At 35.4% G+C, this 15,056-nt stretch overlaps 1 protein-coding gene across 1 annotated transcript in view; it reads left to right on the top strand.

The window, feature by feature from the left end:
- CCHR14.PART0H10orf90 (chromosome chr14.part0 C10orf90 homolog) overlaps window positions 1-15,056 on the top strand; it is a 1,196,109-nt gene that overhangs the window by 496,519 nt on the left and 684,534 nt on the right. Inside the window, exon 3 of the mRNA XM_044056179.1 lies at window positions 11,682-11,890. Coding sequence (XP_043912114.1) covers window positions 11,682-11,890 — 209 coding nt within the window. The remainder of the gene's footprint in view (window positions 1-11,681; window positions 11,891-15,056) is intronic.

Here is a 15,056-nt window from a genome sequence, read left to right on the forward strand (position 1 = left end):
TTTTGTAAAAAAATCAAATTATTATAACCTGATTTCTGGGAACATAAACAAGGGACATTGTTGACTGTCTCAGAAGAATCTAAAACAGATATAATATGGTCATAGTTTACATGGGGTTAAACCATCTGTATTGGATAAAACTTGACATTTAATTCCCATTTGGACAGAATGCAGAGCTTTTTGAATGGGGTACAATGAGGTGTAATGACAGTCTGATGAAGCAATCTCAGTTGAATGTTTTTTCTTTGATTTTGTTAAAAAAAGTAGTGAATTGTATAGAGTGAGCCCGAGATGCACTACAGTTTTTTTTAAAATTTTCCTCACTGGTAGTGTGATCATAATGGTGGTATATGCAAGTAAGAGGTACTAGGTAAAGATGAAATCTCCCACATGGTGTTACAGGTAGCTTCCATCTTGCAAGAAAGACTTTTTCTGTTGTTTATGCTTTTTTAGGTTATGCTACTCAGTTTAAAAAAAAAAATCAGTGAAGTGTGACTCACTGTTGGAAGAGCCACTGAAACATAAGGAAAGTATGTAATGATATACAGTGTCACTAGCTATAGAAAGATCAGGTTATTCACCATATATATCAAATATCTGTCATCAGCATGACCAATTTAGGCCAGAATATCAAATCATTGCAATGATAATTGTCTCATCCATAAAGAAACCACTTCTTGTAAATTACTGCTTCTTATCAATGAAAAACATTCTTCAAAACCAGGATAAGATGTAGCTTCCAAGGCTTGGTAATATATTGTCTTGCTCTCCCCAACAGAATCCAAGGCAGTGAATATTGTTTCTCAAAGATGTGTTTTAGAATACTTGTATTAAATTATAATAGCTGTTTAAATAGTCACAAACATCTCTCCATAACTTTTGTCTGACTTATTGAAAATGTTACCATAATCCTGTAAATTGTGTTTCTGAAAGGCACTCCAGGGTAAGAAAAGCTCCATTATTAAAAAAAAAATGTTCAATAGAAAGATAATGCGTTTTGTGAGGAGCTTTACTGATCATAATTTTTATTTTTGTTATATATTAACAGAAGGAAGGAAGGATTAAGCTGTTTAGACAAAGTTGATGTAAACATCTTGTAAATGATATTAGCTGAGTAAGTAAGCCTGTAAGAGGAGTACACTGCAAAGGATAGTTCTGTGGTTTAAACATTACCTATATAAATCCGGGTTTTTGAGAATAAGGTCAAGCTCCCTCAATTAAAAGTACATTATAAGCTTCTTGCAAACAGGCAAAATGTGCTTTTGGATGTAACTTGTATTTTTTATAATGAAATTCCATCTGGACCTTTCATTTTATTAGTTTTGTGTTATTAATTACTGCCTCTGGAGGTCAAAGTATGATATTGTTTTAGACAGCTTGTCCCCACAGTTCTGAAAAATAAGATTAAAGCTTGTCTGACAGAAAAAATATCTAGAAGAGGACCTTTATAAGTCTGCGTCCTGCAGTATATAAACCGATTTAGCAAGTTAGAAAATACTTCATTACTGAAAACAGTATGAGTATCTGTAGCATTTGTATGTGGATATAAATCATCCCTTTAATTTGACTTTATAATGTTATATTTTTTTGCCTATGGCCTACCATCCATTGAGACTTCCATCATTTACTGGTCCTCAACATCCCAGTGAATAAGAATCGGTTGCACAAGTCATCACTCACAGAGTAAAAATCAGGATTTTCTATCTTTGACTTTTGTTTTCCCACACACATTCCTATGGTGTTATGGTGGTGGTGGTGTGCAATGGGCTTCATGATAGACATCCATGCCTCTGCATGCTCCATAGCCATGGCCCCACCACCTCACTGACAGCTCCTTCATCTGATCTCCGGTTTCCATTAGTATTTGTACATGGGGCATGTGCCTCTGCACAGATCTCCCTTCCCTCCTGCTGAAAAGAGTAAAGCAGCTAGCTCTAACAAACACCTGAGCTACAGGTCAAAATGGTCAGAGTCAGGGTTTTAATGTCATGTGCCAACACAGCTACCATTTTAGTTCTTCTAGCTTGATGGTGATATCCCTTTAAAGGCAATGACTACAACCCATGTACAAGTTGTCAAAAGCTCGTTGTGACTTAATATCAATGATTTGCTGAGTCCTAGTTCTAAGTGTATGCATAAACTTTTTGTAATTATGAAATGGTCAAGGAAAACTGACTAATCAGAGTAATAGTTATCTGTGCAGCAAATCTGTTCTATATTGTAGGTCACCTGGACCTGACATTCATTCACTGATTCCTACTTCTCCACAGGATTCAAAGTCTGTCATCCCCATAAAATCTGCTTTGCAGGGAAAAAATGTCAAGCATGGAAACACTCCAAAAGCATAAAAAATGTCAGTAGATCATACCCCTGCTCAAATATGTAACTACATCTGCAAAGACATAATAAAGTAAACAAAAACATGAATCAGTAGTGTTGCATGAATTAAAAACACTTTACAGTAACAAAAGAAAAGATTAAAGTACCTTACCTGAGCAGAAATAATAAAATAATATCCTGAGCAAAACTGAAAACTTGCTTAAGAATTACATGAATACAAAAACATATTAAAATAGACACAAAGCACACATAAATATTGCAGAAACCCAGTTAAATAAAGGTAGCAAGGATACTGTCAGCTAAACTGACTTTAAAAAGTGATGGGATTTGCTACCATGCTACCAAAATCATTACCCTTGTAAATATTTCTAGTATTCAACCAGTGTATCTCAGCTGAATTGACTTAAAATGAAAATGGGGGAGTGGATATTGATTACAAATACATATTTTTCATTTCTTGGAGTTGATTAGATATTGACAGAATATTTTCAAATAAATCAACTAAAAATGAAAATGATTGTAGGGGTGGGAACATAATATTTGCAGATGTGTATTCTTCATTTATTCGATATGCCACCAAAATTATTCTCCTTGTGAGTATTTTAGCATGTGGCCAAAACATTGTCAGATAAATCAACTTAAAAATAAAAATAATGATGGGGGAGCATAATGGCTGCATATATACATTTTTCATTTGTTGGAGTTGCCACCAAAATGATTATTCTGGTGAATAATTTTGAGATTTTGTTACTTGTAAACAAGCATACATGTTTATAAAGCACTAAGTTACTGATATGTTATTCTCCTCATCTGGACTCATTCAACCAAAAAAACCAAGTTGAGGTATTGTGTTATTAGAAACTGTCTACAATCTGGAATGTGTAATAACACACAGCCAAATTACTATGCATTTGTATTCTGGCAGCTAAAGCATTAGATAGAGGATCTGGCTGATTCCTGTTGACCATGGTTTAATTCCCTCAGCTTCCATTGCCTAACTGTGTGACTCTGAGCAAGTCAATTAACCAGAAAGCCTTGCCAGGATGAGTCTGAAAAAGGTCCATGGAGATCAGTGTTCTACCCTGGCAAACAAATGTAAATAAAATAAAATAATCAGTCTGGCAGATGAGTTCCTTAAATGACTATCCTGAAAATGTCAGACCAAAATTCAATACAATTAAAAAGTTATATCTCCGTACAACTATCAATTAGTTAAAATGGGCAGAGGAACTATTTCACATTAAAATATACAGCAAAATATATACTTACCATGCATACACTATGACATGAAATTTAAACTGCAAAAATACACAAATATTCATTTTTGTAAGTGCAATAAGACACGTATAGATTTTTTTCTTCCTTACATTCATCACTTTGGGCTTATGCATTACAACACCCCTTGGCATGTAGTAATAGTTGGTCAGTGCACACCCCCTTTTGCCTTATTGCATACATATTTAATCCTATCTGTATGTTACATTTTGCTCAAAGTATACCATCATGGAAACAACTTTGTTTTACTTCTTCACTCTATTAATTGCTCATCATTTGAGCCTGATTGGTAAGAATTAGCATAAAGTGTCCCAGCAGATATGGGAGGCATGAATAGTATTAACATTATCTGTAAAATCCTTATTTTCAATCCATACTCTGAAATCAAAGAGATTGGCTAATAATTGCAGAACTATCTAAACTCTTGATAGTTCTTTATATAAGGCTGATACTGAAAATGTTATTTGTTGATGGTATTCTACAAAAGACAGCAAGCTTATGAAAACAGTTTTTAGAATAAATGAGATATAGATCTTGACTGTTCAGCTATGTATGTGGTAGACTAAACAGTATTTGGTAAATTGTAATGAAGGGGAACATCAGTTTGTATGTTAACATCATTTTTTTTATAAAACTATCTATCCCTGAATGAAAGCCTAATATATTTAAGTGCACTGTTATCACTTGTCTTTGTTCTGTGGTTAATGTCCCTCAAAATAATTATCAGTCTTTATGTAACATCAGCTACAATACAGTATAGATTTATAATAATTATGTGACATTTTTATTTAAACTTGTTTTAGTCCCAAAACTTATGTCATACCATGAACCCATTCCAGTAGAAATAAATGCTCTCCCCTGTATACTTTATAACCACAAGGTTTAGTTACAATATGTAAAATTTTATATCTGTCTTGAGGGTTTTTCTTTAGATTTCATCTACTCCAAAAACTGACCACTTTTTTACTATGCATTTCTCACACTCACTTCACAAGCAGCTGAAAGGTTTTGGACAAATGTCCATGGCCAAGTGCTCTATTAGTGTCCAGTAAAGTAGCCACCTTACCTATACTTGGAGTCCAGTATTTATTTTCCAGATATAAATTTTGGTCCCCAGCTTGATATAGAACATACAGTCTTCTGGTTTAAAGTCTGATGCATGAATAATAGCTGCACCACTCTGACTTCCAAATGTGCAGAAAGCACACCTCAAAATGGACAGTTTTGCATTTGGGCATTGACATAAGACACACCATTGCTTATCCTGATCCATTTACAGCTCTAAGATATTCCAGGCAGAACTCAACTTTTGTAACATGTCCTTTGGAATGATCTTTGCCTGTACTCTGCATCTTCTTAACCTGAATTTTTCCTAGAAGAACTAGTCATACCATCCTCTGCTATCTATAAACTAAAAAAATCACATAAGGGACTCTCCATCCTGCCTTACTGTCTTGCATAATGCAAGAATTCATTGTTAGCAAAGCAGAATTTAAGACTGGACAGTATTAACACTGTTAAGCCATCTGCAGTGATCTTTGTGGTGTAACCTGATTTTAAACCATATACCTTATTTTTCTTTCTTCACTGCCTGCCATTACTCGCTGTTCTTTCTCCTATCTACATGCTATTTTAGACATATTTCCCAAATCCCCTTTCATCTGAACCCCTCTCAGACTTAATTTTTCCTTTCTTATATTTTGTTATTTGCTTGTACTCATTGTCTTTTAACAAATTCTTATTGTGCATGTTGTTCATCACTTTTCCATTGGATGTGCTGTCCAGGATAACTCTGTTTGGTTCTGAAATGTTTGGTAGTCCACAATCTCTTCTAAACCTGAAAGATTCCCTCCAAAGACTCAATATCTATTTCCCACACTGCCTTATATACACCTGTATGAAAATGTTGCCTTCTGTTTTCATTACAAAAATACTTTTCTCTTGCTTTTGTATGTGTTATTAGTTAGTTATCACATATAATGATATACTCCTCTTTACTACCCCTCTTGTTCACACCCCTCTTGTTCACACCATACCTCCTTACCTTGTATGAAAACCAGTTTCTTACGGGATTTCAGGTCCCAAAAGGCCATACTATCACCCCAGCTGTAAATCCTTTCACCTTCAACCATACTTACAGTACCAGATCCTATCCAACATCTTGTTCAGTCTATCAACATCTCAACCCCAGGCACATTAGCTCTAGATCCAAACACTACCACAAACTAATAAACAAATTCCTGAAGTTCATCACCAAGAATAGACTCAACCTAATACTTGGTGGTGATATTCACCCCAACCCTGGCCCACTCACTTCAGATACACATACCCCCTCTACTTGTAATCTAAGCTACAAACCTACAATTTATAGGCCAACTAACTCTCTCCTAGTCTGTCATCTCAATATTAGAAGCATTAATAACAAGGTACATGAATTGCATGCACTTCTGGATGTCCACTCCCCTGAGATTCTCTGTTTATCTGAAACCTGGTTAAAACCTAACACTAAAGACAATGAAGTGTTACCACCTGGGTACAACCTACACAGGCTGGATCGTGCTTTGAGGAAGGGGGGTGGGGTAGCTGTACTCTATAAATCTGAGTTGAATGTCACCATAGATGTAATACAACCTTCTCAGATTAATAACTCTGAGATTCTTGCCACCAAATTGCAACTTAATAAAAATAAATGCATTAATATCATCTGTATGTACATTCCCCCAGGTAACAATATATCTACATTTGAAGATATCCTGCACTGGTTATCATGTCACTACCCCCAAGAAACCCTACTACTTGGAGACTTTAACATAGACTGGGGCACCTGTTCCTTAGAATCCCCAACCACACATATTAACCTGCATGCATTTACACAAATCATATCCACCCCTACCAGGATAGGTAAACCCAACCAAAAAGAAAGTATACTTGACTGGGTACTCATAAACAGTCACCCCCAACTGTACACCTCTGGTACCCACCTTAATGGCCTAAGCGATCACCTTCTCACATATGTAATAAAGCACAAAACCATTAATTCCCAACAACCCTTACTCAGAAAGGTTAGAAACAATAAAAACTTTGACCCTGCCAAATTCCAACAAGAACTAAACTCATGTAATTGGTTTATTCTAAAACACCTCCCCTTAGAGGAAGCAGTAGCATACTTTAACAACAAATTCCTTGAGATCCTTGATTTGCATGCACCTGTTCGTTGAAAGAGAACCAAGGCAAAAACTGCACCATGGCTTTCTATAGAGTCTAAACTCAAAATTACCCTTAGAAACAAAGCATGGGCTTTATGGCGTTCTTCTAAAGACCCTCAAGATCACATTAAATACAGGCAATCCAGGAACGAAACCAAAAAGTCAATTTTACAAGACAAAAAACAATACTACTGTAATTTACAGACAGTAAATCAAAATAACCCTCAGAAGTTTTGGGCACGTTTAAATAATCTACTACATCCTGGACAAACTTCAACCCCAATCCCTGCTGCTACTATTGATAAAACCCTGAAGATGTTTCTGATAGTTTTAACCAATTCTTTACTGAGACAATTCAAGCCCTAGCTAGCCAACTACCTCCTAGCTCCCCTGGTCCTGAACGTAGCACCCCTAGAAACCTACTTGCTCAGCTTCCAACCAGTCACCACTTCACTTATCCGCACCTTGATCAAAAAATTAAAACCCACTACACTTTCTGCTGATCAACTCCCTGCCGAGTACCTACAAAAATCATCTGATGCTATTGCTTACCCCGTCTCAATACTAATCAATCGAACCATAGTAGAAGCTAAAATTCCCACCATCTGGAAAATATCCTATGTAATTCCACTTCACAAAGGAGGCAGCTCTACTGAATTCTCCAATTATAGGCCAATAGCTATACTCTCTCCACTTGCAAAGATTATGGAAAAATGTATTCATAGACAATTCATGCACCACCTAATCCAAAATCGCCTTATGGCAGACACTCAGCATGGCTTCCGTCCTCATCACAGCACTACTTCAGCCCTCCTAGCCTTTACTAACACCATAAACCATAATCGCAACAATAATTATACATCCTCAGCCCTCTTTTTGGATCTTTCCAAGGCATTCGATATGGTTGATCACCAACTTTTAATCCACACCCTGCAAACATTCTGTCTAGATACTGGAGCCCTTCAATGGTTTCAGTCCTACCTGAATTGTCGACAGCAGGCTGTCCTCTGGCAGAACAAACTCTCTAACCTTCTACCTAACACCCTCGGAGTACCACAAGGCTCTATACTAGGGCCCTTGCTGTTCTCCATCTTCATTAACGACCTTTATACTGTCATCCCAAAAGTCAGCTGTATCCAATATGCTGATGACTCTACTCTGATTTGCTCAGCCACATCTCCAGTAGAGTTATGGTCAGCTACCCAGACCACCTTTAATACAATAGAAAACTGGCTTTCTGAACATCTTCTGATCCTAAATCCCCAAAAAACTAAAATGCTGTTATTTTCACCAACACATAGGTCTACCACTTTCACCTTTACCATAAAATCAAATGATGGCACAATAATCTCCCCTGACCCATCTACAAAACTATTAGGTGTCATCATAGACAATAATCTCAAATTTGACCTACATGTTAACCAAACTATCAAAACCATCAATAAAAAACTAGGGTCACTTTACAGAATAAAAGCCTTCCTAACCCCTCCAGCTAAAATTGCCATAGCTCGCTCTCACCTTCTTTCAACCCTTCTGCATGCATCCCCTCTACTCTCAAATTTGAACAAGACTGTCCTTAACAAACTCTCAATTTGCTACAACCACATTGCCAGGTTTGCCACTGGGCTGCCTTTTAGGACACATCATTGCATCAATCTAAATCAGCTTGGTTGGCTTGAACTACCTAGCCTAATCCAGTATAACCAACTGATTATGGCCTATAAAATCCTCTATAATCCGGACAATACTCCTGCACTTAAAAAATTTATCACCCCCTATAACAATCCTAGACCACTTCGATCCTCTAACAAACTACTAATTCAGACTAGCAAAATTAATAACACAGCCAGTGATTGTCTCTTTGCAAACTCTGTAAGTAGATCCTGGAACTCACTTCCAGCTGATATTACCTTACTTTCCACCTTAGGTCAATTTAAAACTAGACTCAAACAACATTTGTCACTTAACTGGCTATGTCAATGTATCAAGCCTGGCTAACTCAAATGTGTAAAAATCTGTTAACCAGTTTACTGTGTAATTTAATTTAATCCTGACTTGTGCTCAGGACTAACTTTAACCTGTGGAACTTGTTTAACTTGCTTACTTATGTAATCTCTGTAAATAATCTGTTTGTAATATGTAATGCTGGTATTATGTAATGCTGTATCTGCTTACCCTTGGAGCTTTTCTCCCCGGGCCTCCGCTGAAAATGGACATGCATCCAGTCGGACTATCCCGGTCAACAAATGTAAAATAAAAATAAATAAAATAAATAAATAGTTATGTTAAAACAATTGCGAGATTGTTTGCTTCACCTTGATAGTCACCCTATTTACCATTTTATGCAGCTTTTCTACTTATATGAGTCCTACCTTTTGATGAAATGTAACTTCAGGAATCACATTTTCTGGACATGCATTTACCAGTATTGTTTTACATTATATGACTGCTTGGTGGGAGCATTTTTTCCTTGTGCATTCTTGACATGGAAATAGCATATATAACTGATGTGACCCTTAGAAGTCCCCACAAAATAGCAGCTGAAGATGTTTGCCCCTTGCAAAAACTATTTAAATAATACCACTACTAATAATAATGTAATTTGAAATCTCCTACAGTTACTGTGAGTACATTGTTCAAAGAGTTTGACCCATCCAATTTGCAATCAACAAGTTTTGTTGACTTGTAGTGGATCTGGTATTTTATTTTGTACAACATTTAATTACAGCTATTTACGTTTGTGTATTCCTTCTTTTGGAGCATTAATCACAGCCTATCCACCAAAGAGAGCTCTGCTCGCATCTAACCATTTTACTTCACGCGTTTACTTTATTTTTATCGCAACGTTGTTACAGAAAGAACAGCTTGCAAGTGTATAAAAGTAGCACTTACTTGAAAATAATATTAAATGCCATCATTTTGCATAAAGATTTTACTACAAAGAAACTACAAAAATGAGTACAGTAAAAAGTTCAGTATATGAGGTAGGTATTACATATAGTAAATTTTTAGATTCCATTCACAGTACATACATATCAATGGCTCCTGTTAAGGGAAACTTGCTTTTGCTATGATTACTAAAATCATATAGAATAGGGGTTATTTGTCTAGTATTTTAGTGTACTTAGTAAAGCCTGATTAGATTCAAGGATTAGAGCAGTAATGACCATGGCACATTGTTAGTAAAGCAAGCATTTGCTATGAGCAGTTAACTATTCATTGTTCTTTCATCTGTAAATTTCATTTGGTTAAATAGCTAATTCATAAGGGCACTTTTGAAATATATTAAAGTCATCATAGTGTCAGACTGCTGCTGCTGATGGTGAGTTCCAAAGATTAGGGCCTACTACTATGGACAAGGTTTTATATGAAATAATTAATTGATGTGTTGGCCTGCTGATTGCAGATTGTAAGATTGTTGGTTTGCACAGTTGCCTAACTACAGTTTTGTGGAGTTAAGGAATGTGTAAGGGATGGGCACTGCCTTTGCTTATAAAGCTAGAAGGGAAGTAAATATTGTCGGAAGAAATATCCAGGAAATTGTTATGGCTAGGCTTGTATAGGCCCTAAGGCTTATAGCCTAGTACCAACCTATGAACCTAGAACATTAATGTTAATATTTTGATGTGAGCTTGGAGATGGATCAAGAACACATTTGCTTTTGTGAGAGTGAAACAACAGTATTCAGTTTTAGAAGTAAAACTAATTTATTAATGGTCCCTATGTAGGCATGCTGAAGCCTTTCTTTGTTTTTTCTGAATGGTTCAGTCAAAGCATTGAGCAGAGTAAGACAGGAGTTAAATTACTTATTACAGGTAATTTCTTAAGGTCTGTGAAAAGTAGATATTGTAGTAAGTAATGCGTATTCAATAGTGCTTGTAATTCTGGATGCTGGTTATATGTGTTCAAATGGAATGATATTGTGGGTCCTGTCCAAATGTCGGTATATGTATATTTGAGGATAAAGCCATTGGAATTACATATGGTGGAAGGAATTAATGTAACTGTGTCTGTTGAAGTTAACCTTTTGTATGTATGGAGAAGCATACATTTTTTTTTCAGAAGATTGTAGTTCAGAGGCTGAAAAAATCCTGTGCGGGGTGTTTAGGTTTTGTTTGTCATTAATATATAATAAATTTGGTTAGAGGACTATATTTCTAATCAATCCACATAGAGGAAAATGTAATTTGTAGTTATAATTTTGAAAATTTCATTAATGAAAAAGCAAAAAAAAAAAAATATATGGATTATAACTTACCCCTAACATACTACTGAAGTTTTGGTGACACAATGCTTAGTAGATAAGTTACTGATATAGCACAGCCATTTTGGAACTTTTTGAAACATTTTCTGCAAGTATCATCTCATGCAAAGTACAGCTGCATTTGTATTAGTCTGTATTGGCAGATGTTGACAGATGTATTTGTCATATCTATGCAGATTGCACCATTTTCATAACACTGATTATTATTGGTGATTGAGGAAAGAGCATGCTGGTGCAATATTTTTTAAAACCATGCTGGTTCAATCAAAGGTGACTTAGTACTTTAATTATTACAGGATAACTTTTTGATGGATTTTAGGGAGATGGGAATGACATCATTGGTCTGACAAGATCTAGAGATGCAAAAAGGCAATGTTTAGCTTGGATATTATACTATTAAATATCCATAGTTTTACAAATGTCTTTTTTAATGGTTATTTTTTACTATACAGGAATGGCATGAATAGAAGTGATTAATCACTGTTAATGAAATAAACACAATAAATGCATAATTCTGTTCTCCAGATACTTCTAGGAAATATTCATCTGGCCACCAACCTCTATGCAGCTAATGCAGTGCTGTTTATGTTCCACAGGGGTATCGAGAACATCTGGCTCATCTGCAAAATCCTGTGGAGTAATACCTGTTAGAAAACGAAATCCTAGTCGATGCTTTGTCTCTGATGAAAGTACAAATACTGGACTAGGCTACACAACAATACTCAGTGGAAAACTGGACAAAATTTGCCATTCAGAGAAGTCTATTCCATTTAAGAAAATTCCAAGCAATCTACTCACTTTAAGGGTAATGTATGATACTTATATTTTTGATGCCTCTACTACTGTTGTCTGTATGCAGAGAGTGTTACATTCATGCCTATATCTAAGGGCTCTGATTTATTATCAAAGACTGAAATTTTCTTTTCATAACCTGAAATTCAAGAAATTATGCTTCTGATTGTTAAAAGTAAGTTATAGTGATCGTGTGGTTCCGTTATAAAATTTTAGTTTTCGCTCTCTCTCTTTTACACATGCACACACACACACACACACACACACACACACACACACACACACACACACACACATAGGTATATATAGCTTGATAGATATGAATTATTTATTGCTATGGAAAAAGACTTTATACAGCCGATACAAGGAAAGAAATATACCATTGATTTTTGTGGTGATAGACCACATTCCTAGTGGTACAATCTGGCTACATGCGACTTGTGTAATTGTTTTTATGTGGGAAAAATTAAGGAATGAATCTCTAAGCATACAAGTGACATCAGATTAGTGGATCTGAAGAACCCTTTGATGAAGCATAGTCTTGAAAATGCAGGACATTTTTTTCATTTTTGAGCAATGGACATCATAAAAAAGAACAACATGGGAGGTGATATTGAAAACAAAGCTGTATTAGTGGAGATGTCATGGATGGGAAGCTACAGGTATATAGATTTCCCATGCTTAATATGAACTGCCCACTTTAGCCAGCCCTAAATGGGAGGAGGCTAAAAAGATGCCTCTTATTTGTCAGACTGTTCCTTTGAATATAACTCTCTCAAGAAGGCATTGGTCCATTTCTGAATGTTGATTGGCCAAATGTTTTATATATTTGTTTACATATTTTATTTGCTTTATATGGATCTGAAGAAGGATTACTGTGAATCCAAAAGTGCTTATCCCACTTTCTCATTTTATTTCAGCTCTGTTATGAGCATTTTTTTATTAAAGAGCAGTTTCTTGTTTTATCATATGTTATGGCTCACTGGAATCATATTTTTTTGGCTCACTGGAATTTGTTCTGGTTTGCACATTTCATACAGAAGTAACCTGGCTGTGTTGGCAATGGTGGTCTTGGTTATCATTTGTTTTTTCCACAACACTGCATTTTGGTGGAAGTCCTTCTATATTTTGCTTTAGTTATCTATCTAAATATCTATATATATATATATATATATATATATATATATATATATATATATATATACACACGCGCACACATACACATATATTATATATATATATATATATACATAAGAGAGAGAAATAAGAAGGGATAAAAATAAGAACTGATTTTAATTTGAGCTTTTTGTAAAATAGATTATTTTGCAAGAAAAAAGTAATAAGAAATACAAATGATGGTGAACAGTGCTCTGACAAATAATAGCAAATTTCACAAAAAAATATAAGATTTTTATAACATTCAACCAGTCCAAATGTTGGTATTTTTATGATTTTTCTGGAAAATGGAATATCAGTGTATTATTTTATTTGTATAAGCATTTATAATTAGAACAGTAAAAAAGGAAATAAACTAAAAGCAGGGTCTATATTAAATCAGTAAATGCTTAAAAAAGCAAATGCTGATTTATTGACCCCATGTAAGTGAAAGTTTACAATCCCGAACACTTAGAACAGCTATTGTTTTTCCCAGGAAAAAAATTGCTGTTCCAAAAAAGAAAAAAAAAACTTTAAAACATTACATAAAGTGGGGGGCTTTGCCCCCACCCCCCCAAGATGGGGGGCTTTGCCCCCCACTCCCCCCTACTTAAATATGCCAACACTGTGATCGCACTACAGTAACAGAAACAGCAAAATAATGAAGGCGGTCAAGTGATTTCTTTCCCAGGGAAAGAATTTGCTTATATGCCATTTTGGTATTTTGCCATTTCGTGCTTTCAAGTTCGATCAAGATTTGATCGTATAATAGGACATCTAAAAGCATTAAAAAGAATGTATAATGGGAATAATTTTAAATGAGAATATACTCTGTTGAATATCTGATGCTTAGCAACATTATCATTCTGGTCAAAATCCTTCTCCATGTAAAATTTAAAATTTTGTTGAAAATGAACCTATACATAAAGAAAAAAAAAGAAGAAATCAATTAAGAAATGCAAAGATCAAGTCAAAACTGCATCAAATTATGATTTGTTTTCCTTTCAAAAAGTTTCATTATTTCCTCATTCAAACAGAGCAAAAATATTTTGTTTGTTGTTGTTAACTGGGTAAGTGAACTAGTTAAAGAAGAACCACACCCACAGACTCAAAAAACTTGTTTATTTCATCATGGTTTGGTGTTTCCTACATTTTCATAGGTTCATAGGTTCATAGATTAGTACTAGGCTAACCGCTCTTGTGGGCCATTTTAAGCCTAGCCAATTACCCCATGTGAGAATCAAACCCTGCACCTTGCATCTCTTAGGTAAACACCTTAACCATCGTGCCAGCCTCCCACCCCATTTTAACACCACTCTGGGACTATTTATAGGTTTTTTAAATATTTTATATGTAATTTCTTAGTCTGACCACATGGGGTCTAGCATCATGATGTAATTCTGATTGTTTAGTCTGCCTCTATGTATCCCATAATGCAGGGCTTGTATGTAAAAAATTACATCACACTGGCTTCTTTCTTCCTAAAGCTCCTGTCACTGCACTGATTTTACATGCAGACACTGCTGTCTTTCAGTCAGTTAGTTTTAAGTAACATTTCATGCCATTCAATGACTACTTAAAACACAAACCATACAAATGCCACATAACAGACTTTCAAAGTGCTTTTTACTGCTGCTTCTTTTTGGAATAGCTAAGCTGCAGCCTTTTGTGAAGCCTGAATTTGTACTACTTTGACTCATCTCCCATCCCCCTTCACACCTAACTTCCCTAGCTTTCAAAGTACTAAGGGTAATTGGAGCTGTTACCTACTGTGATTGACAGCTCTCAGCAGAAGACTTGACTCATGTACCATTTCCTTGTTCTAGCCTTTACTTTCTGTATGGCTAGGGGAAAGACCAGAGAGCTGTGACATCATAACAAGGGTAGGTTTATAGGACGGTAGTGGTGATGTCAGTTTGGGGAGGAAAATGGCCAGAAAACTACCTATATCCAGTGCCCTTGATGACATCAGTGAATTGGAGACTTTTTTTGGGTGGGAGAAAAGTTTTTTTTGAAAGTAAAAC

The sequence above is a fragment of the Protopterus annectens genome, chromosome 14.part0 (genome assembly GCF_019279795.1).
Source record: "Protopterus annectens isolate FY-2018-M chromosome 14.part0, PAN1.0, whole genome shotgun sequence".
NCBI lineage: Eukaryota > Metazoa > Chordata > Ceratodontiformes > Protopteridae > Protopterus > Protopterus annectens.